The 24,274-nt window shown below is 46.5% G+C and overlaps 2 protein-coding genes across 2 annotated transcripts in view; one reads left to right on the top strand and one right to left on the bottom strand.

The window, feature by feature from the left end:
• Window positions 1–1,294, bottom strand: part of nagpa (N-acetylglucosamine-1-phosphodiester alpha-N-acetylglucosaminidase) — a 32,826-nt gene extending 31,532 nt beyond the window's left edge. Inside the window, exon 1 of the mRNA XM_033020074.1 lies at window positions 1,139–1,294. Coding sequence (XP_032875965.1) covers window positions 1,139–1,278 — 140 coding nt within the window. The 5' untranslated portion in view covers window positions 1,279–1,294. The remainder of the gene's footprint in view (window positions 1–1,138) is intronic.
• Window positions 1,295–3,402: 2,108 nt separating this feature from the next.
• Window positions 3,403–24,274, top strand: ndufaf6 (NADH:ubiquinone oxidoreductase complex assembly factor 6). The gene is made up of 9 exons (XM_033020073.1): window positions 3,403–3,524; window positions 5,483–5,582; window positions 6,852–6,974; window positions 11,154–11,210; window positions 12,875–12,977; window positions 15,994–16,127; window positions 17,478–17,579; window positions 18,200–18,256; window positions 23,724–24,274. Exons 3-9 carry the CDS (start codon window positions 6,879–6,881, stop codon window positions 23,850–23,852), a joined length of 678 nt encoding a protein of 225 aa, XP_032875964.1. The 5' UTR covers window positions 3,403–3,524; window positions 5,483–5,582; window positions 6,852–6,878; the 3' UTR covers window positions 23,853–24,274.

The following is a 24,274-nucleotide window of genomic DNA, read 5'->3' as shown; positions in this document are numbered from 1 at the left end:
TGGTGCCATTGTGTTATGTTGTGTCGTGGACTTTCTGTGTTTGTGCTTTTTTTTAAATTCTATTTTATTTTTAATATGTTTTATTATTTATTAATTTTTATGATACTGACTGTAAAGGGAAATTCATTTCGTTGTCTCTAATTGAGACAATGACAATAAATTTGAATACAATACAATTCAGTTTCACTTTAGATAACCAACATGTCCCATCTATACCAGTCCCACATGCTGTTTTGGCCCATATCCCTCTAAACCTATCCTATCCACAATGCCGCCAGGACAACAGACCTTATAGGTCAGATCAAGAACGGTGGAGGCCGGTTCGATGGATGCTTTCAAGAGAGAGCTTGATAGGGCTCTTAAAGATAGCGGAGTCAGGGGCGGGTCGGGGCGGCCCAGCCTGAGGAAGGAGCGGCGCCCGGTCGGGGTGGCCTGGCGCGAGGGAGGAGCGGCGGCATGGCGCGAGGCTGAGACGGTGGCAGCACTCACGTGAGGGCGATCCGGCTCGGGGCTGGAACGATGCTCCGGGGGCTGGGATGGCAGTTCTGGCGGCGGTGGCCTGAGACCGGGGGTTCGGCCGCGGGCCAGCGGCTGCATCAGCAGGTCTGATGAGCGGCAGCTTCGACTACCCCGGGCCGCGGTGTTTGAGCCGCGAGGACAGGTTTTAACATCGCCCGGGGGGTATCGCCTCAGCGCAGAAGGAGAAGAGGAGGGAAGAGACTGCAGCCCTAAGACTTTTGCCTCCATCACAGTGAGGAGATGTTGGGTGGACTCACTGTGGTGGATGTTAATATGTGTTTATTGTTGTTTTTTATTGTATTGTATTATATTATATGTATGACTGCTTAAATTTCGTTCAGACTTCGGTCTGGATGACAATAAAAGGCTATTCTATTCTATATGGGGAGAAGGCAGGAACAGGGTACTGATTGGGGATGATCAGCCGTGATCACATAGAATGGCGGTGCTGGCTCGAAGGGCCGAATGGCCTGCTCCTGTACCTATTGTCTACTGATGGGCCGAATGGTCTAATTGTGAACTTGTGACCCATTGAGCCACTGACTGACCACCCGCGGGGCCGCCCACACACTTCATTCACCCAACTTCAACAAGTGTGGGGGGGCGGAGGAGCACTCACCCGTTCACAACCCCGCCGCCGGTGCAGAAGACGGACAGCAGGCCCAAGGCCAGCCCGGTGACGCACGGCCGGCGGCGACGGCCCTTCGCCGGTGAGGACCGACAGCGGACGGCAGCCGCGCGGCCGCCGCCAACCGCCATCCTCGCGTCGCGTCGCCTCGCTCGTCCCCGACAGTCCGCCTCCGCCCCCCCCCCCCCGTCACGTGCCCGCGGCGCCCGCCGCCCGTCACGTGGTCTCATCGCACGCCCCGCCCCCGCATCACGTGGGCGCATCGCCCGCAAACCCGCCCCATCACGTGGCCGCAATGCCCAACGTCACACGGCCGCAGCACCAGCTCCACCCACCCCCGTCACGTGACCACAGATGTTGTCCTGTCGTCACGTGATCACTGACAGTCCCTGGTGTCACGTGACCACAGATGTTGTCCTGTCGTCACGTGATCACTGACAGTCCCTGGTGTCACGTGACCACAGACGTTGTCCTGTCGTCACGTGATCACTGACAGTCCCTGGTGTCACGTGGCCCCCAGTATCAAAGCAACTGTTGGGAAGGGACCAAAGATTATCTTTGGAAGGGACTACAGATGCTGGTTTACACTGAAGGCAGTCACAACATGCTGGAGTAACTCAGCGGGACAGGCAGCATCTGTGGAGAGAAGGGATGGGTGACGTTACGGGTCGAGACCCCTGTTCAGTATATTGACTTCTTTAACTTCTCTCTCTCCATCCCTTCCCCATGCAAGTTCTCCGTCCAGCCTGATTTGTCCCCCTGATTAAATTTTATCTGTTTGCTTCGTTCTCACCTTCGATAAGACATAGTCGAACTTGTAAGGGTTCAGAGAAGATTTATGAGGATGTTGCCAGGACTAGAGGGCGTGAGCTACAGGGAGAGGTTAAGTAGGTAGACAAAAATTCTGGAGAAACTCAGCGGGTGAGGCAGCATCTATGGAGCGAAGGAAATAAGCAACGTTTCGGGCCGAAACCCTTCTTCAGACTGGTTAAGTAGGCTGGGTCTCTATTTCTTAGAGCGCAGGAGGAGGAGGGGTGATCTTGTAGAGGTGTACAAAATCATGAGAGGGATAGATCGGGTAGATGCACAGAGTCTCTTGCCCAGAGTAGGAGAATCAAGGACCAAATTACATAGGTTCAAGTGAAGGGGAAAAGATTTAATAGGAATTTGAGGGGTAACTTTTTCCACACAAAGGGTGGTGGATGTATGGAACAAGATGTCAGAGGAGGTAGTTGAGGCTGGGACTTTCCCAACATTTAAGAAACAGTTAGACAGGTACATGGATAGGACGGGGTGGAAGATTGCAACCTTCACGTGGTCCGCCCTGTTTCGACTAATGCAATCAACTCGACGTGCACAGACGGAAGATCAAATAGAACAAGTTGTCCAACAACTTTAGGCTGTGCACGCCACACGAAAGAAGAAGATGGATAGGACAAGTTTCGAGGGATATGGACCAAGCGCAGGCATGTGGGACTAATGTAGCTGGGACCGAATGTAGCGGTAGGCCGAAGGGCCTGCTTCCATACTGTATCACTCTATGACCTTCGCTTTGCTAACAATGATCTATTCTACATTTTCATTGAATCTCGTCCCATTTGATGTCTTGTTTTCACACGTTCCACTTCCATATCTCTGTGTCTCTCCCCTGATTCTCAGTCTGAGGAAGGGTCTCAACCCGAAAGGGTCTCTCCAGAAATGCTGCCTGTCCCACTGAGTTACTCCGTCACTTTGTGTCTATCCTTGGTGTAAACCAGCATTCGCAGTTCCGTCCTCCAGTGTTTAGTTTAGAGAAACAGATCGAAACAGGCCCTTCAGCCCACCGAGTCCGCACCGACCAGAGATCTCCACACAGTGGCACTATCCTATACACTATGGATAATTTATAATTTGTACTGAAGCCAATTAATTTACATTTGTGGATAGAAAAATAATTAATGTTTTGGGTCATACAGTGTGGAAACAAGGAGGGAAGAAGGAGGGAGAGGGAAGGAGGAGGGAGAGGGAAGGAGGAGGTGAGGGAGAAGAGGAGAGACGGGGGGAGAAGAAGAGGGGAGATGAAGTGGGGAGAAGAAGGAGGGATAAAGGGGAAAAGGAGAAGGGAATCTTTGTGAGCGCCTCTTGTTTCCGTGCGGAGGGTTGGAGCGGACGGACCACGGGGGCAGGGCAGGGCAGGGGAGGGGTTTGACCGGCGGGCCGGGACGATGGCAGCGGCGGCGGCGGCGGCGCGCGGGAGGCCCGGGCGCGTCCTCGCACTACGTCACCGGCTGCTGGGCGGGGGCGGGGCCGGGGCGGCGCGCGTGCTCGCGGCGTCAAACACCGGGGCGGCGGCGGCGGCGCGCGAGCACGAGCACAGCTACTGCCTGCAGCTGGTCAGGTCAGGACCAGGGCACCCGGCCCCCACCCTTCACCCCCCACCCCTCACCCCCCACCCCAACACCTCACCCTTCACCCCTCACCCCAACACCTCACCCCCCACCCCTCACCCTTCACCCCCCCCCACCCCCCACCCCACCCCTCACCCCTCACCCTCCCACCCTTCACCACCCCCAACCCTCACCACCCTTCACCCACCATCCCTCACCCTCACAACCCTTCACCACCCCCACCCCTCACCCCCCCACCCAACCCACCCACCCACCCCCACCCCACCCTCACCCCCACCCTTCCCTCCCACATCACTCCCCCCACCCACCCATCCCTCACCCCTCCCCACCCTTCACCCCCTCACCACCACCTCACTTCACCCCCCCACCCCTCACCCCCACACCCTTCACTTCACACCCCACACCCTTCACCCCCACACCCTTCACCCCTCCCACACCCTTCACCCCCCACACACACCCCTCACCCCACACCCTTCACCCCCCCACCCTTCACCCCTCCCACACCCCACACCCTTCACCCCCCACACCCCTCCCACACCCTTCACCCCCACACCCCTCACCCTTCACCCCCCCTCCCTTAATTTGCCTTAGTATTCTGCTCGCAAGTAACAAATAGGGTAAATGCACAGAGTCTTTTACCTAGAGTAGGGGAATGAAGAGGGTGGTAGACAAAAATGCTGGAGAAACTCAGCGGGTGCAGCAGCATCTATGGAGCGAAGGAAATAGGCCGAAACCCTTCTTCAGAATGAAGAGGGTGTATGTTTAAGGTGAGAGGGGGAAGATTTAATGGGAGCCTGAGGGGCCACTTTTTCACTCAGATGGTGGAGGGTATATGGAATGAGTTGCAGGAGGAGGTAGATACAAGGAAATGCAGATGTTGGTTTACACAAAAGTACACAAACTGCTGCAGTAACTCTGGGTCAGGCAGCATCGCTGAAGATCATGTTTTAGACCTATTGTCTATTGTCTAAACCAGCATCTGCAGTTTATTTTCTATTCATGATTCTTTCATCCAGGAAGTCGAGGCATAAGAGGCAGAGGTCGCAATGTCTCTGTTGGCCAGTGTTCCCCAGAGCAGAGGTGCAGCCACTTGCACCAAATGCAACCTCCAGCTCGGAATGTGTTGGAAGGAACTGCAGATGCTGGTTTAGACAATAGACAATAGGTGCAGGAGTGGGCCATTCGACCCTTCTAGCCAGCACCACCATTCAATGTGATCATGGCTGATCATCCCCAATCAGTACCCCGTTCCTGCCTTCTCCCCATATCCCCTGACTCCGCTATCTTTAAGAGCCCAATCTAGCTCTCTTGAAAGTATCCAGAGAACCGGCCTCCGCCGCCCTCTGAGGCAGAGAATTCCACAGACTCACCACTCTCTGTGAGAAAAAGTGTTTCCTCGTCTCCGTTCTAAATGACTTACCCCTTATTCTTAAACTGTGGCCCCTGGTTCTGGACTCCCCCAACATCGGGAACATGGGGTCAGGACCGTTCTTCAGACTGGTGAGGGGGAAGAAAGCTGGAAGAGAGGGGAAAGTTAGGACTAACCATGGCAAGTAATAGGTGGACACGGGCAAGGGGACGGGGTTTGATAGGCAGATGGTTGGTAGAAAGGCCAGAGAAAGCAAGATGGGAGACAGAAGGATTGATGGATTGCAGAGGATGACATTTTGTGAGATGGGAAGAATGGGTGCAAGTTCAGCTGGGGCGCGGGGAGTGAGTTAAATAAAACTGGAAGACTTTTGTTCCTCTGGCTTCCCTGTCTTGATGAAGGCTCTTTGATCCGAAGGATTCGCTCTTCATTTTCTCACCCCATACATGTTGCCCGATCGACTGAGTGTTTCCCGCATTTTCTATTTTTGTTCAGAACTTCAGGTCCCATCATAACTTTTGTGGTGGCATTTCCTTGATTTTCTAATGATTGAATCAATGTTTTTATTTCCTCACGTAGAAATCGAGACCATGAAGGTTTCCTATCGTCTCTGCTGCTCTCTTCAGAATATCGCCGCTCAGTTTTTGCACTGCGAGCCTTCAATGTGGAGTTGGCTCAGGCAAGTGATCCGAATAGCTCCTGCAAATGTGTGTGTTTGTAAAACACATGATTCTCCCTTCGGAGTGGTGTTTTACGAATAGCATGATGTTCCTTCAGATGTGCTTTCAATAGACAGTAGGTGCAAGAGTAGGTCATTCGGCCCCTCGAGCCAGCGCCGCCATTCAATGTGATCATGGCTGATCATCTCCAATCAGTACCCCGTTCCTGCCTTCTCCCCATATCCCCTGACTCCGTTATCTTTTAGAGCCCTATCTAGCTCTCTCTTGAAAGTATCCAGAGAACAGGCCTCCACCTCCCTCTGAGGCAGAGAATTCCACAGACTCAACACTCTCTGTGTGAAAAAGTATTTCCTCGTCCCGTTCTAAATACCTTACCCCTTATTCTTAAACTGTGGACCCTGGTTCTGGACTCCCTCAACCTCGGGAACATGTTTCCTGCCTCCAGTGTGTCCAAACCCTTAATATTCTTATATGTTTCAATAAGATTCCTTCTCAACCTTCTAAACTCCAGAGTGTACAAGCCCAGCCGCTCCATTCTCTCAGCATATGACAGTTCCGCCATCCCGGGAATTAACCTTGTAAACCTACGCTGCACTCCCTCAAAGCTTTTTACTGTACCTGTGTACAAGTGACAATAAACTAAAATTGCGAGCAATTTTGGGCACCGTATCCGAGGAAGGATGCGCTGGTTCTCGAGAGGGTCTAGAGGAGGTTTACAAGAATGATCCCAGGAATGACAATAGACAATAGGTGCAGGAGTAGGCCATTCGGCCCTTTGAGTCAGCACCGCCATTCAATGTGATCATGGCTGATCATCCACAATCAGTACCCCGTTCCTGCCTTCTCCCTATATCCCCTGACTCAGCTATTTTTAAGAGCCCTATCTAGCTCTCTCTTGAAAGTATCCAGAGAACCAGCCTCCACCAAGAATTCCACAGAGTGGGTTAACATATGATGAACGTTTGTCGGCACTGGGCCTGGACTCGCTGGAGTTTAGAAGAATGAGGAGAGACCTCATCGAAACGTACAGAATAGTGAAAGGCTTGGATAGAGTGGATGTGGAGCGGATGTTTCCACTAGTGGGAGAGTCTAGGACTAGAGGTCATGTAAGGTTGAGTATACTTGATGATGACTTCCTGTGCTCAATGTGTGGCAGTTTGTAAACAGTATATAAAAAAAACACAAGAATGTGGTTTACTTAAATAAAAACGTCACCCTGTGCAACACAAATGTTCCTAATTCCTTGTTTCTTGCTTTCCTCCTGTAAGGTGCAAGATGTTGTATCCCAGAATACAATGGGTCTCATGAGGATGCAGTTTTGGAGGCAACTCATAGAGGATGTTTATAATGATAACCCTCCTCACCAGCCTATTGCCTTAGAGTTATGGAAGGTAAATCCATTTTTAATTAACATGTTCTGCATAGGTTTTTTTAGTAAGTAGAATAGCTCTTATTTCTCTGCCTGTGATTAGCTAAAAGGACAGCGTCTCCTTGCTTTGGCTACTTTGATTAATTTTTTGAGCTGTTCTGGGCCGAGTCTTTCAAAACTTTTCATGAAATATATACAATTTTAAAATACAAGACACAAGATTTCTGGATTCTGCTTGTCACCATTTCCCATTTAGGACCAGGCACAGCTGCTGTGAATTGGAGGTTTCTTTATTTTACTTAAAACGTATTAGATGTGATAGCAATTAAGAACAGTTTTTGAAATTAAATCTATTTCAATCATTTGATGTCACTTATTAGAGGAGTTTAAAAACAGTTCAATGTCTATTGACACTAACAAGTTCAATGTCTATTGACATTAACAATCTTTGAAAAAGGCAGTGGGCCAGCACTTGGGACTTGCTGCATTGTAGTGACTCAGACTGCTTTGCTTTCCACAGTGGCTGCAGCAGCAAGGCCTGGAGGATATTTGTACCCGTGTCAGGGGTTATGTGGAGAAGGCAGGAGAATGGGGTTGAGAGGGATAGATAAATCAGCCATGACTGAATGGCGGAGTAGACTTGATGGGCCGAATGGCCTAATTCTGCTCCTAGAACATGAACTGTGGTACCATAGTAACAGCAGCTGCAAGTTTTTCCTGGTCTGGCCTACAGTGACTCATAGAAAATAGTTGCAGGAGTAGGCCATTCGGCCCTTCGAGCCATCACCGCGATTCAATATGATCATGGCTGATCATCCACAATCAGTAGCCTGTTCCTGCTTTCTCCCAATATCCATTGATTCCGTTAGCCCTAAGAGCTATATCTACAGTGCATTCAGAAAGTATTCAGACCCCTTCATACGTTACAGCCTTATTCTAAAATGGTTTAAATTCAATTTTTTAAATCATCAATCTACACACAATACCCCATAATAAAAAAGTGAAAACAGGTGTCTAGAAATCTTTGCAAAGTAATTAAAAAGAAATAACTGAAATATCACATTTACATAAGTATTCAGACCCTTTCCTCAGTACTTTGTTGAGGCACCTTTGGCAGCGATTACAGCCTCAAGTCATCATCGTTATGATGCTACAAGCTTGGCACACCTGTATTTGGGTAGTTTCTCCCATTCTTCTCTGCAGATCCTCTCAAGCTCTGTCAGGTTGGATGGGGAGCGTCGATGCACAGCTATTTTCAGGTCCCTCCAGAAATGTTCGATTAGGTTCAAGTCTGGGGTCTGGCTGGGCCACTCAAGGACATTCACAGACTTGTCACAAAGCCACTCCTGTGTTGGCTTGGCTGTGTGCTTAGGGTCATTGTCCTGTTGGAAGGTGAACCTCCGCCCCAGTCTGAGGTCCTGAACGCTCTGGATCTCATCCAGGATCTCTCTGTACTTTGCTCAGTTTATCTTTCCCTCGGTCCTGACTAGTCTCCCAATTGCTGCCGCTGAAAAAATCCCCACAACATGATGCTGCCACCACCATGCTTCACCGTAGGTATGGTATTGGCTAGGTGATGAGTGGTGCCTGGTTTCCTCCAGACGTGACGCTTGGCATTCAGGCCAGAGTTCAATCTTGGTTTCATCAGACCAGAGAATCTTGTTTCTCATGGTCTAAGAATCCTTTAGGCACCTTTTGGCAAACTCCAAGCGGGCTGTCATGTCCCTTTTACTGAGGAGTGGCTTCCGTCTGGCCACTCTACCATAAAGGCCTGATTGGTGGAATGCTGCAGATATAGTTATCCTTCTGGAAGGTTCTCCCATCTCCACAAAGGACCTCTGACAGAGTGACCATCAGGTTCTTGGTCGCCTCCCTGACCAAGGCCCTTCTCCCCCGATTGCTCAGTTTGGCCGGGCGGCCAGCTCTATGAAGAGTCCTGGTGGTTCCAAAGTTCTTCCATTTAAGAATGACGGAGACCACTGTGCTCTTCGGGACCTGCAATGCTGCAGAAATTGCTTTATACCCTTCCCCAGACCTGTGTCTCGACACAATCCTGTCTCGGAGGTCTACGGACAATTCCTTCGTCTTCATGGCTTGGTTTTTGCTCTGACATGCACTGTCAACTGTGGGACCTTATATAGACAGGTGTGTGCCTTTCCAAATCATGTCCCATCAATTTAATTTAGCACTGGTGGACACCAATCAAGTTGTAGAAACATCTCGAGGATAATCAATGGAAACAGGATGAACCGAAGCTCAATTTTGAGTGTCATAGCAAAGGGTCTGAATATTTATGTAAATGTGATATTTCAGTTATTTCTTTTTAATTACTTTGCAAACATTTCTGAACACCAGTTTTTGCTTCTTAATTCTGGGGTATTGTGTGTAGATTAATGATAAGAAAAAAATAATTTAATCAATTTTAAAATAAGGCTGTAACGTAACAAAATGTGGAAAAAGTGAAGGGGCCTGAATACTTTCTGAATGGACTGTAACTCTCTCTTGAATACATCCAGTGAATTGGCCTCCACTGCCATCTGTGGCAGAGAATTCCATAGATTCACAACTCTCTGGCTGAAAAGGTTTTTCCTCGTCTTAGTCGTAAATTGCCTACCCCTTATTCCTAAATTGTTGGCGGAGTCCTGGTTCAGGATTCCCCCAACATGGGGAACATTTTTCCTGCATCTAGCCTGTCCAATCCCTTAAGAATTTTTAATGTTTCTGTAAGATATCCTCTCATCCTACTAAACTCCAGTGTATATGAGCCCAGTTGATCTATTCTTTAATCATATGTTAGTCCCGTCATCCCGGGAATTAACTTGATGTACCTGCTCTGCACTCCGTCAATAGCAAGAAAGTCCTTCCTCAAATTAAGAGACCAAAATTGCACACAATACTCCAGGCGCAGTCTCACACCTGCAATCGGTCCTCCTTGCTCCTATACTCAAATCCTCTCACTATGAAGGCCAACATATCATTATCTTTCTTCACTTCCTGCTTTACCTGCATGGGTACTTTCAGTGACTGATGTACAAGGACACCTAGGTCTTGTTGCACCTCCCATTTTCCTAATCTGCAAGCATTCAAATAACAATATGCCTTCCTGTTCTTGCCACTAAAATGGATAACCTCACATTTATCCACATGCTTCTGCCCACTGCCCAAGCAATCCAAGTCATCCTGCAGCCTCATAAAATCCTCCTTGCAGCTCACATTGACACCTAGCTTTGTGTCATCCTCAAATTTGGAGATGTTACAGTTAATTCCTTTGTCTAAATCGTTATTATATATTGGAAATAACTGGGGTCCCAGCACTGATCCTTGCGGCACCCCACTAGTCACTGCAGACTCTAGACACACCTCTGTATTGTCCCTGTATTGTCTCCTCAGTTCAGGGGTGACAAGGAATTGACAATAAGTACTGGCATTGCCAGGATAATCCATACCCTGTAAACAATAAAAAAGCTCTATCATCCAGTGAATTAACTATTCCTACAATGTGGCACGTTTAGATTAGTTTATTTTAGAGATACAGCGTGGAAACAGGCCCTTCGGCCCACCGAGTCCGCCCAGACCAGCGATCCCCGCACATTAACGCTATCCTACACATATTAGGGACAGTCAGAATTATACCAAGGCAATTAACCGACAAATCTGTACGTCTTTGGAGTGTGGGAGGAAACTGAAGATAGACAATAGACAATAGGTAGGCCATTCGGCCCTTCGAGCCAGCACCGCCATTCAATGTGATCATGGCTGATCAGCCCCAATCAGTATCCCGTTCCTGCCTTCTCCCCATATCCCCTGACTCCGCTATTTTTAAGAACCCTATTTTTAAGATCTTGGAGAAAACCCACTCAGGTCACAGGGAGAACGTACAAACTCCGTACAGACAGCACCTGTAGTCGGGACCGAACCCGGGTCTCTGGTGCTGTTAGCGCCGTAGGGCAGCAACTCTACCGCTGTGCCAGCGTTCCACCCGTTTTACGTGTAATGTGGATGTTGTTGACAAAAACTTGATGAAGATTTTTCTTCATTAAATTCCTTAATATGTTAGCCAGTGCAAAATAATAAAGGTGGAAAATTCAGCATTGGTGTGTATGCACGATGTTAGGAAAATTGCACACATTTATTGCCATTACTTTAGAAAAGGAAGTTATTATGCTTGCACCCTTAAGATGTCTGTTTTTGCCATTGCCAGGCAATAAGAAAACACAAGCTGACCAAGCGATGGTTTCTGAGAATTATAGATGAGCGGGTAAGTCCTCTTTTTACCTTCATTGAATTGAATTGAATACCTTTATTGTCATTCGGACCTTACGGTCTGAACGATATTTTTACCTTGATGTACCTTTGGAAAGATGAACCTCGTGTTTGATGCGACAGAATAGTTAAAGGTTGTAAGTTATGTTCCTGAGTCTTCAAGTCTGATGACATCTTCTGCTATGCCACGAAATGGAGGACCTCTAGCTCGTCCTTAATCTCGTCCTCATGAGCAAGTAAGTCGGTGAGCCGGCCGCCGCAACACACACACACACACACACACACACACACACACACACACACACACACACACACACACACACACACACACACACACACACACACCCCCACACACACACCCCCCACACACACACACCCCCCACACACACACACACCACACACACACACACACACCCCACACACACACACACACACACACACACACACACACACACACCCACACACACACACACACACACACACACACACACACACACACACACATACACACACACACACAGCTCTTTTTAATCTGTCACGGATATGACGACACAAAACGATACGATAGAACTTTATTTATCCCAGGATGGAAATAGAGAACATTTTAAAGCATTTTGGTAATAGCACAGAGAAGAACATTTCAATTGATTGCTCTTTTGATGCCTGAGAGTGGAGGAAGATATTTTAAAAGCGGCAAAGATGCCAAATTAACATTGACAAGGATACTGATAGAAAAGTGGCAAGGTCCAGATTGAATGGCTCAGGTTTCATTGGGAATACAGAGATCTGCATGAATATGTGCAGAGTTGTTTTGAAGGTGGCAGGACATGCTGAGGGAGTGGTGAGTAAAGCATAGTTTACAATGAATCCAGGAATGAGTGGGTTAGCATATAATGAACGTTCAAACTCATTAATTGCCACAGATGACGTTGGCGGCCAAGTCATTGGATCATAAATAGAGGGGCAGGATAATTGCCTCACTTTGACGTGTGTGCAGCTAAAACAAATACCAAATAATTAATGAACTGCTTCACTGTTGCAAATTGTTCATGCTCTAAGCTCAACAACTAAGGGTAAAAATGGCATGCCAACTGTAAGTAATTTGGGGCTTGGACAGAATAATATATTGATAATAAGAAATTGATAGTCTGTGTGGGCAGTGGGCAGGTGCTGTAGACCTGCACGGGAAGGTAGACGCTCCCGCCCCCACCAGTCTGGGGCTCGTCAGCCTGGGAAGGCAGTCCATCTAGGAGAGGGAAAACTCTGATTTAAAACCTCCACTGCCTTGTGGCCATATCCAGTCATGGAAAAGGCTCCAGGAGTAAACCAAGAAAAATCCGGGGTCGGAGCCCCTAAGGCAGTTAGTCGTTGTCTACAACCTCGCTCTGGCAGCTCCTGCGACGGCGCTGGTGCCAAACTGTAACGGCCCTGCTGTTCCTTTGGATCGATCAGCGACGTGGAGAGGGGGGGACGTGCTGCATGGGCAACAGCCTGTCCTCCATATGACATCGCCCAGGCTTGCATCCGACCGGGATGCATCACCCATGGTCAGTCATGACCGAGGGGGGCCTACTGTGATAGTCTGTAGCAATGTATTTTTATTTTAGGTGAACGACAGAATCATTCAAATTAAGTGTATTCCTCAACTGTAAATTTCAGGAAAAGAACCTGAATGAGAAAGCTTATAAAAATATCCAAGAGCTAGAAGCCTCTGCAGAGAATACTCAGTCATCATTCATCTACCTCCTCTTGGAAGTATTAGGTAAGGATACTGTTTACAACTTTGGTGCACTGATTATTTGACTGAGTTTTTTTATTATGTAAGGAGACCAAATTTTAGACTTTGGAGATACAGCGCGGAAACAGACCCTTCAACCCACCAAGTCCGCGACGACCAGTGATAACTTACACACTAACACTATCCTACACACTTGGGTCGATTTACAATTTACCAAAGCCAATTAACCTACCAAACAGTATGTCTTTGGAGTGTGGGAGGAAACCGGAGAAAATGTACCTGGTCACGGGGAGAACGTACAAACTCCGTACTGACAGCACCCGTAGTCAGGATCGAACCCAGGTCTCTTATCGCTGCGAGGCAGTATCACTACTACTGTGCCACCCAATTTTCTAGATAAAATTGTTTTTGTATAAAAACAAAGTCGTTTGCAGCCTGATTGTGCTTGTGTTGCTGAACCTCATCTATTTAAAACCTATACTTGAGTAATTTGCATTAGCCAATTAACTTAACAAACGACACTTCTTTGGACAACTGGTACGTCCACAGCAAACCCACACGGAGACAAGCACCGCACACAAAACCGACGGTCAGAATCAAATCTCTGTACGTGTTGCGACGCAGACTTGAGTATCTGCGCGCTGCCCTTGCAAGAGAGTCAAGAGTGTTTAATTATCACATGTACTGTTAACGGGACAATGAAATTCATACTTGCAGCAGCACAACAGTACTGTGAACAGAATACCCGTAGAAAAGTATATAAAAAAACAAATAAACTCAAAGCCGGTAACCCCAATACTAGCGGGAACAAAAAAAAACAAATCCTTAGTACAATCTAGACGCCTGACATTTTGGACCATTGTAATAGTCTCGCCTTGTCTATGCAACCACTGATTGCCAAGAAGAAAAAGGAAAGGCAGATGTTATAGCGGTGCCTTCATCTACTGAAGGCAAAAGCATACCCAAGTCATTTACAACTTTATTTGTAAAACTGATACAGGAAAACTTATAAAATGTTCAGGGCATGCTATCCTATTGTATTGTCAAGTCAAGTCAAGTCACATTTATTTATATAGCACATTTAAAAAACAACTCTCGTTGGCCAAAGTGCTTTACATTTGTTATAAGAATAGTATAAACAAACAAACTACATACATATATACATATAACCCTCGCTCAGTGGACGTCAGGAAAGGCTTGGGAGTATAGATAAGATTTTAGTCTTGACTTAAAGGAGTCGATGGAGGGGGCAGTTCTGATGGGAAGGGGGATGCTGTTCCACAGTCTAGGAGCTGCAACCGCAAAGGCGCAGTCACCCCTAAGCTTATGCCTAGACCGTGGGATATTCAGCAACCCCAAGTCGGCCGATCTGAGGGACCTGGAGGTGGAGTGGTGGGTGAGAAGACTTTTAATGTAGGAGGGGGCAAGCCCATTGAGGGCTTTGTAGACATAGAGGAGGGACTTGAAATGTATACAGAACCGCACCGGGAGCCAGTGGAGAGAGGCCAGGATCGGGGTGATGTGGTCCCTTTTTCGGGTGCCCGTCAGGAGTCTCGCTGCGGCATTTTGGACCAGTTGCAGGCGGGACAGGGAAGATTGGCTGATGTAAAGAGAGTTGCAGTAATCTAGGCGGGAGGAGATACAATTGTCTCAATTGTAATTGTGTATTGTCTTTCCGCTGACTGGTTAGCACGCAACAAAAGAGCTTCTCACTGTACCTCGGTACACGTGACAGTAAACTAAACTAAACTTCTGTATTGTATTATATTATTATATTAAGTTATATTTTAATTTATTATTCAAAAGAGAGTTGGATAGATTTGGGCTAGCAGAATCAAGGGATATAGGGAGAAGGCAGGAACGGGGTACTGATTGAGAATGAGCAGCCATGATCACATTCATTGGCGGTGCTGGCTCGAAGGGCCGAATGGCCTACTCCTGCACCTATTGTCTATGGATCTATGTATTATAGTCACGGGTACCGAGGTACAGTGAAAAGCGTTTTGTTGCATGTTATCCAGTCTGCGAAAAGACTATACATGGTTACAATCAAGTCATCCACGGTGTACCGATACAGGATAAAAGGTCTAACGTTTAGTGCAAGGTAAAGTCCAATTAAAGAAAGTTTGAAAGTCTCCACTGTGGTAGATGGGAGGTCAGGATTGATATTTAGCGTCTGAGTCGCACAGCGTGAAAACGGGTCCTTTGACCAAACTTGCCTGCACCGACCAACAAGTCCCATTTACGCAAGTCCCACCTGCCTGCATTTGGTCCATATCCCTCTAACCCTGTTCTATCCATGTGCCTGTCTAAATGTTTCTTAAACGTTGCAGTTGTACCTGCTGTTGTCAAGTTGAAGAAGACTGTTCAGTTGTCTGATCCTGCGCTGGGAAGAAACTATCTCAATAGACAATAGGTGCAGGAGTAGGCCATTTGGCCCTTCGAGCCAGCACCGCCATTCAATGTGATCATGGCTGATCATCCCCAATCAGTACCCCGTTCTTGCCTTCTCCCCATATCCCCTGACTCAGCTATTTTAAGAGCCCTATCTAGCTCTCTCTTGAAAGCATCCAGAGAACCTGCCTCCACCGCCCTCTGAGGCAGAGAATTCCACAGACTCGCCACTCTCTTAAACTGTGGCCCCTGGTTCTGGACTCCCCCAACATCGGGAACATGTTTCCTGCCTCGAGTGTGTCCAAGTCCTTAACAATCTTATATGTTTCAATGAGATATCCTCTCATCCTTCTAAACTCCAGAGTCTGCAAGCCCAGCTGCTCCATTCTCTCAGCTTATGACAGTCCCGCCATCCCGGGAATTTACCTTGTAAATCTACGCTGCACTCCCTCAATAGCAAGAATGTCCTTCCTCAAATTAGGGGACCAAAACTGCACACAATACTCCAGGTGTGGTCTCACTAGGGCTCTGTACAACTGCAGAAGGAAGTTACAGTCTCTGTCTGGAAGTTATCAGACTTTGTTTTCAACTGCACCCAACTTTGGTGATTCATGTCAGTACGTGACTGTATCCGTTTCTCTTGCAGGTGTAAGGGATATCCATGCTGACCACGCAGCCAGCCATATTGGAAAAGCTCAGGGAATAGTGACGTGTCTACGGGCAGCTCCCCATCACTGTATGCGACGCAAAGTTTACCTTCCGTTGGACATTTGTCTGCTGGTAAATTTACATAGTTTCACTTTTTGGAAAATAATTCATCATCTTAGTATTTTGAGCAAGATGAATGCTGAAAGAATGGTACAAATAATTTGTGTGAGAAGGAACTGCAGATGCTGGTTTTCACCGAAGATGACGTTCAGGGTCTTGACCCAAAACGACACTTATACAATAGACAAAAGAACAATAGGTGCAGGAGTAGGCCATTTGGCTCTTCGAGCCAGCACCGCCATTCAATGTGATCATGGCTGATCATCCCCAATCAGTACCCCGTTCCTGCCTTCTCCCCCTTATCCCCTGACTCTGCTATTTTTAAGAGCCCTATCTAGCTCTCTCTTGAAAGTATCCAGAGAACCGGCCTCCACCGCCCTCTGAGGCAGAGAATTCCACACACCATTCTGTGCGAATGTTTCCTCGTCTCCGTTCTAAATGGCTTAATTCCTTTTCTCCCGAGATGCTGCCTGCCTCGCTGAGTTACTCCAGCATTTTCTGTCTATCTTCTGTACAAATAATTAGTTTCATTCTCTCAAGGGGACCGTATTTACTTACAGATCAATGGGTCGTGGATTTTAAATTCATCTCAGGACACCTCTAGTTACAAGAATCGTAAGGAAATAGTCTCTGGATTAATTTGGTTTAGAGATACAGGATGGAAACAGGCCCTTGGGCCCCACTGTGTCCACACAGGCCATCATTCACCTATTCACACTCGTTCTATTTTATCTCACTTTTGTTGGGATTCAGCAGATGAGGGAGCATCTGTGGAACGAGAAACAGTACTTAAGATCAGTGACCACTTATCAGAAGAATATTCTTAGTACTGTGTTGGTTTACAAGGTTAATTCCCGGGATGGCGGGACTGTCATATGCTGAGAGAATATAGTGGCTGGGCTTGTATACTCTGGAGTTTAGAAGGATGAGAGGGCATCTTATTGAAACATATAAGATTATCAAGGGTTTTAACATGCTAGAGGCAGGAAACACGTTCCCGATGTTGGGGGAGTCCAGAACCAGGGGCCGTAGTTTAAGAATAAGGGGTAAGCAGCCATTTAGAACGGAGACGAGGAAACACTTTTTCTCACAGAGTTGTGAGTCTGTGGAATTCGCTGCCTCAGGAGGCCGGTTCTCTGGATACTTTCAACAGAGAGCCAGATAGTGCTCTTAAAGGTAGCGGAGTCAGGGGATATGGGGAGAAGGTAGGAACGGGGTACTGATTGGGGATAATCAGCCATGATCACATTGAATGGCGGTGCTGGCTCGAAGGTTCGAATGGCCTACTCCTGCACCTATTGTCTATTGTGCTCTAATTTGACTTTACTTACTGTTCCATTTGCTTTGATTTAATTCTTCCAGCATGGTGCATCGCAAGAGGATTTCATTCGAGGGAATCGTGGAAAGCATGTGAGGGATGTGGTATTTGACGTGGCAAGTCAGGCTCATGTTCACCTTGAACACGTATGTATTTCTTACCTTTGTTATATTATTCATTTTTATCTCTCCCTGCCTTTGGTTGTGGGACACTCTTTAGAATAGAGAAAGGCTTGGACAGAATGGATGTGGAGAGGATGTTTCCACTAGCGGGAGAGTCTAGGACTAGAGGGCACAGCCTCAGAATTAAAGGACTTTCTTCTCGGAAGGAGATGAGGAGAAATTTCTTTAGTCAGTGGGTGATGAACCTGTGGATTCTTTGCCACAGACGGCTGTGGAGGCCAAGTCAGTGGATATTTTTATGGCAGAGATAGATAGATTCTTGATTGGTACGGGTGTCAGGGGTTATGGGGAGAAAGCAGGAGAATGGGGTTAGGAGGGAGAGAGAGAGATCAGCCATGATTGAATGGCGGAGTAGACTTGATGGGCCGAATGGCCTAATTCTACTCCTATCACTGATATTGCCATGTATTTCTGGTTTTCACTTTCTATCCCCCCCCTTTCAATATCTTCCCAAATCAGTTTTTTCAATCACTCAATTTATTCTTTCCTTACTTTTTTCTTTATTTCCATTTAACTTGATTGAATCTACTGTAATTGTTATCACTAACAGATGAAATATTCCTGAATAACTTTATTTGTTACAGGCCAGATCCTTCTGTAAAAATGTCCCTTTGAGGGCTTGCCCGGCATTTATACAAACGGTAAGTTTTTTATCTCTGACCATTAATTCTATAATGGTGAGTCCCACTGTAAATTGGAGGAGCAGCGCCTCATATTTCACTTGGGCAGTTTGCACCCCAGCGGTATGAACATTGAGTTCTCCAATTTCAGGTAGTCCCTACTTTCTCCTCCCCTTCCCAGCTCTCCCTCAGCCCACTGTCTCCGCCTCTTCCTTTCTTCTTTCCGCCCCCACCCTCACATCAGTCTGAAGAAGGGTCTCGACTCGAAACATTGCCTATTCCTTCGCTCCATAGATGCTGCCTCACCCACTGAGTTTCTCCAGCATTTTTGTCTACCTCCGATTTTCCAGCATCTGCAGTTTTTTCTTAAACAAATTATTTCTCTACTTCATTTTATTGTTCCTCGTATGTGCCACAGCTCCCAGGTCCAATTGATTGAAAGATACATAGTTATAAGCTCTTGTTTTCAATGAAAGGTACACTTTAGTGATATAGAACGAAAACAGGCCCTTCAGTCCACTGAGTCCATGCCGACCGCTGATCACCAAGCCGTTCACACTGCCGTGTTATCCCACTTTCTCGTACACTCCCTAACACTAGGAGCAATTTTAAAAGGTCAATTAACCTGCAAGCCCGCACGTCTTTTGAATGTGGGAGGAAACCCAGGCAGTCACAGGGAGAACGTGCAAACTCCACAATGATAGCACCCTAGGTCAGGATTGAACTTGGGTCTCTGGCACTGTGAGGCAGCAGATTTACCAGCCGTGCCACTATGCCACACATCTACATCCCAGCTAGTGGTCCACTGTCCTGTGCTTTGTACACTTTAAGGATTTATCCAGATATCTTTTAAATGTTTGTTCCGATCTTTCCTGAAAGTCCAATCAGTTTTCTGCTCTTGCCGCGATAACTAATAACCTTTGTCAAGATCTGTTTGTCACCTTGATCCAGTTTGGAACCTTTGAAGCAATCAGGATGTATCATTCTTCTCCAGTGTCATTTCAGCAGGCATCAGTTCCTTAGAAGGCTTAGGAAGTTTGGCATGTCCCCTCCAACTCTCACCAACTTCTACAGATGCTCCATAGATGCTCCATTTTATCGGGATGCATCCCGGCTTGGTTTGGGAACAGCTCCATCCAAGACCGCGAGAAATTGTAACAAATTGTGGACGCAGCCCAGACCATCACACAAACCAACCTCCCTTCCATTGACTCCAATTTTACCTCACACTGCCTCGGCAAGGCCAGCAACATAATCAAGGACGAGTCGCACCCTGGCCACTCCTTCTTCTCCCCTCTCCCAAACGTATAGAAGTGTGAAAACGCACACCTCCAGATTCAGGGACAGTTTCTTCCCAGCTGTTATCAGGCAACTGAATCATCCGACCACAACCAGAGAGCAGTCCCGAACTATCATCTACCTCATTGGTGATCCTCTGACTAATCCTTCATCAGACTTTACTGGCTTTATCTTGCACGAAGCGGTATTCCCTTATCACGTATCTGTCCAATTGTGATCATGTTTTGTCTTTCTGCTGACTGGTTAGCAAGCTATAAAAGCTTTTCACTGTACCACGTGACAATAAACTAAACTAAACTAACTGGGCAATGTTAAGGGATTGTTCTATTCTTACCAATTTAGTGGTAGCCAAAGTTATTTGCAGAAAATCCATGTTCTCCAGAGATACTGCCTGACCTGCTGAGTTGCTCACGCAGACACAAAAAGCTAGAGTAACTCAGGCAGCATCTCTGGGGAAAAGGAACAGGTGATGTTTCGGGTTGAGACCCTTCAGACTGAGAGTGAGGGGAGAGGGGAATAAGAGATAAAGATGGTACTAGGAAAAATGAATGGAAGATATGCAAAAAAAACGATAATCAAGGAAAGCTGGAGCCCACAATGGTCCATTGTTGGCTGTGGTAACGACAAGTTGTACGGACAATGGAACTTGACAACACTTTGTCTTTCTTTGTGTATTAAACAGCATAGAGTCATAGAGTGAGAAAATGCAGAAACAGGCCCTTCGGCCCAACTTGTCCACACTGGCCAACATGTCCCAGCTACACTAGTCCCACCTTGGTCCATATCCCTCCAAACATGTCCTATCCATGTACCTGTCCAACTGTTTCTTAAATGTTGGGACAGTCCCAGCCTCAACGACCTGCTCTGGCAGCTTGTTCCATGCACCCACCACCCTTTGTGTGAAAATGTTACCCCTCAGATTCCTATTAAATCTTTTCCCCTTCACCTTGAACTTATGTCCTCTGGTCCTCGATTCACCTACTCTGGGCAAGAGATTCTGTGCATCTACCCGATCTATTCCACTCATGATTTTATACACCTCAAGCCCCTCACTCATCCTCCTGCACTTCAAGGAATAGAAACCCAGCCTACTCAACCTCTCCCTATAGCTCAGACCCTCTAGTCCTGGCAACATCCTCGTAAATCTTCTCTGAACCCTTTCAAGCTTGACAATATCTTTCCTATAACACGGTGCCCAGAACTGAACACAATACTCTAAATGCGGTCTCACCAAAGTCTTATGCAACTGCAACATGACCTCCCAACTTCTTTACTCCCAGTGTTCAAGAAGGAACTGCAGATGCTGGAAAATCGAAGGCACACAAAAATGCTGGAGAAACTCAGTGGATGCAGCAGCATCTATGGAGTATCTATTTCTTTCTTTACTCCCAGCATCTGCAGTTCTTTGTTTCTACTTTTACCTGCAATAACTTCTCATTTTCATTTATAAACTGTTAACTCTGGTGTCAGAAAACTGTCATTGCTCTCCTGTTCAAGTGCCGCTGCTTGAGCGCATTATCATAAACGAGCACTGACCTCCAACTCGACCTCATCACCATCCCTCTTGCCTCCTCCACTGACTGTTTAAATGATCAAATTGCTCATCTCACCTAAATGTCAGGGAGTGGAGGGACGAACTGCAGATGCTGATTTAAACCAAAGTCAGACACAAAAATCTGGAGTAACTCAGCGGGTCAGGCAGAATCTCTGAAGAAAAGGAATAGGTGACGTTTCGGGTCGAGGCCCTTCTTCAGAAATATCAGGAGGCCATTTTAAGTGCCTAGGACAGTTTCTCTTCCCTGGCTGCTGATTCTCATCTCCCTTCCTGCCAACTGTCTCTTATTGAACTGAATTATACACCATGTATATATGTATCTAATATAGTCTAATTCCATATTTGTTACTCCGCCATCCCACGACCTTCCACTGAAATCTTCATCTAAGTCTACAGATTCCTCCAGGCTAATCCTATTGCACTCTCATTGCTGCTTTGTTTTACCTTCCCGTGTTACACCCCGGCAATATGAATATTGACTTCTCTAACTTCAAGTAACCCTTGCTTTTCCTCTGTTTCCATCCCCTCCCCTTCCCAGTTCTTCAACCAGTCTGACTATCCCTGATTACTTCATCTCTGCTTGCTTTGTTGTTACCTTCTCCTAGCCAACAATGATCTATTCAACGTTTTCCTCGATCTCCATCCCCTTTGATGTCTCATTCTCACACCTTACACTTCCTTATCTCTGTATCTCCCCCTCGCCTGACTCAGTCTGAAGAACGGTCTCAACCCGAAACGTCATCCATCCATTCCTTTTCTCCAGAGATGCTGCCTGACCCGCTGAGTTAGTCCAGCATTTTGTGTCTGTCTTTGTTGTAAGTTCCGCTCACTCAACCACCACCTGCTTTCTCCTTCCTGTGTCCACACTTGGGTAAACAGAGGCATGATTTTTGAAATTCTGTTTTTCAATTTCAAATTGATGATCATCCCTAACTGCCAACAAGCAGCTGCCTGGCATCCGATGATATCCTTTAAAATTTCTGCCCTTCAATCTGATTTATTATTCGTGGTCTTGTTTACCTCTTGGGAGGTTTCAAGGTCAGTTTATTGTCACATGTACCAATTAAGGTACTGTGGAATTCGAATTATGTTGGTCATGTTGCAGTTATATAAGACATTGATTAGGTAGACAAAAATGCTGGAGAAACTCAGCGGGTGAGGCAGCATCTATGGAGCGAAGTAATAGGTGACGTTTCGGGTCGAGGCCCTTCTTTAGACATTGGTTAGGCCGCATTTAGAGTATTGTGTTCTGGGCACCATATTAGAGGTAAGATGTTGTCAAGCTGGAAAGGGTACAAAGAAGATTTACGATGATGTTACCAGGACTCGAGGGTCTGAGCTATAGGGAGATGTTTAAGAAAGAACTGCAGATGCTGGAAAAATCAAAGGTAGACAAAAATGCTGGAGAAACTCAACGGGTGAGGCAGCATCTATGGAGCGAAATAAGGTGACGTTTCGGGGTGAGACTCTTCTTCAGACTAGAGGGAGAGGTTGAGCTGGGAGGCTGGGACTCTATTTGTTGGAGCGCAGGTGGATTCAATTCAATTCAATGAACTTTATTTATCCGTTAGGAACTTTGGTGATGAGGGGTGATCTTATAGAGGTATATAAAATCATGAAAGGAATAGATCGGGTAGATGCACAGAGTCTCTTGCCTTGAGTAGGGGAATTGAAGACCAGAGGACATAGGTTCAAGGTGAATGGGAAAAGATTTAACACGAATCTGAGGGGTAAAGTTTTCACACAAAGGGTGCTGGGTGTATGGAACAAGCTGCCAGAGGAGGTAGTTGAGGCTGGGACTATCCCAACATTTAAGAAACAGTTGAACAGCAACATGAATAGGACAGGTTTGGAGGGATATGGACCAAACGTCGGCAGGAATAGTGTAGCTGGGACATATTGGCCGGTGTGGGCAAGTTGGGCCAAAGGACTTGTTTCCACACTTTATGACTCAATGACTCTAACTGACAAAGGTTTAGAATTACATTCCTAAACCACTTCATCTCCAATTCTTTGCTGTGCTCATAAAGCCTACCTCTTTGTCCAAGTTCGTGTTAGCTGTTGTATGCTCATTTATATAGCTTTGTCAACTTTACGTTGCAAGTGCATGATGGATTCCAATAAAGTCTTATAAACAATGTATTATTAATAACTTGCTCACAGAATGTAGATATTGCTTGGAATTGCTCTTGGGCAGATAGTCATGAGGTGTCTTTTTAACTGCAGCTGTTCAAGTGAAGGTATTGTCATGGTATCATTAGTTTAGTTTAGAGATATAGCGTGGAAACAGGCTGTTCGTCCCGAGTCCAAACTGACCCTGATCACACGTACACTAGTTTTATCCCACACCCCAGGGACAATTTACAGAAGCCAATTGACCTCCAAACCTCTACGTCTTTGGAGTGTGGGAGGAAACCAGAGCAACTGGAGTAAACCCACACGGTCACAGGGAGAACGTACAAACTCCGTACAGACAGCATCTGTAGTCGGGATCAAACCCAGGTCTCTGGCGCTGTAGGGCAGCAACTCTTCTGCTGTGCTACTGTGCTACCTGTTGAGGAGGTTCGGGGATGATTTGTACTTTCGACGAGAACTTGGATTTTTTTTTTAACACATCGAACTTCTTTTTCATAGGTTATTCTTGATGATTATTTGAACAAAATTCGTAAAGTGGATTTCGATCTATTTCATCCTAGTCTTCAGAAGAGGAATACAATGCTTCCTTTCTACCTGTATATACGTTCTTGGAGGAAAATCTATTAACGTAACATAAACGTTATCATCGGAACGTTTCATCACAGTGGTCACCTTAAGCATTCAGTATAGAAACAGAATGGAGTTGCCCCTTATGATCTCCTAAACCAGAAGAATTCGGGTTTCCTCTGAATCCTCGAAGGTGCCAGAAGAAGAGTTTGGAGCAATCGATGCTCAATGAATAACCCCGGCATGAAAACTGCCAGGGGTTCAGAACTCGTCCATGTTGAATTGATAATATTTTAGAGTGAGTTTGTACGATAGTGGGTGTATTTATGACAGAGTGAGTAAAGATAATGAAGCTCACCATTTGGATATTTCATTATTGTAATCACGGCATGTTGTGGATGAATGTGATAAAATTGGTATTGTGCCTGGTTGTTATACCCAACCAGGAAGTCATTGATGTTAATAAACTGTTATGAAGTGTA

Source organism: Amblyraja radiata, chromosome 4 (genome assembly GCF_010909765.2).
Source record: "Amblyraja radiata isolate CabotCenter1 chromosome 4, sAmbRad1.1.pri, whole genome shotgun sequence".
NCBI lineage: Eukaryota > Metazoa > Chordata > Chondrichthyes > Rajiformes > Rajidae > Amblyraja > Amblyraja radiata.
This window is presented reverse-complemented; position numbering and strand designations above follow the sequence as displayed.

What these genes read in the sequence shown, in the direction of transcription:
- ndufaf6 (XM_033020073.1), top strand. Translation starts at nt 6,879, where the DNA reads ATGGGTCTCATGAGGATGCAGTTTTGGAGGCAACTCATAGAGGATGTT. An exon ending in TGAGAATTATAGATGAGCGG is followed by an intron (nt 11,211 to 12,874) that starts GTAAGTCCTCTT and finishes TGTAAATTTCAG; the next exon opens with GAAAAGAACCTGAATGAGAA. An exon ending in CGTTGGACATTTGTCTGCTG is followed by an intron (nt 16,128 to 17,477) that starts GTAAATTTACAT and finishes TAATTCTTCCAG; the next exon opens with CATGGTGCATCGCAAGAGGA.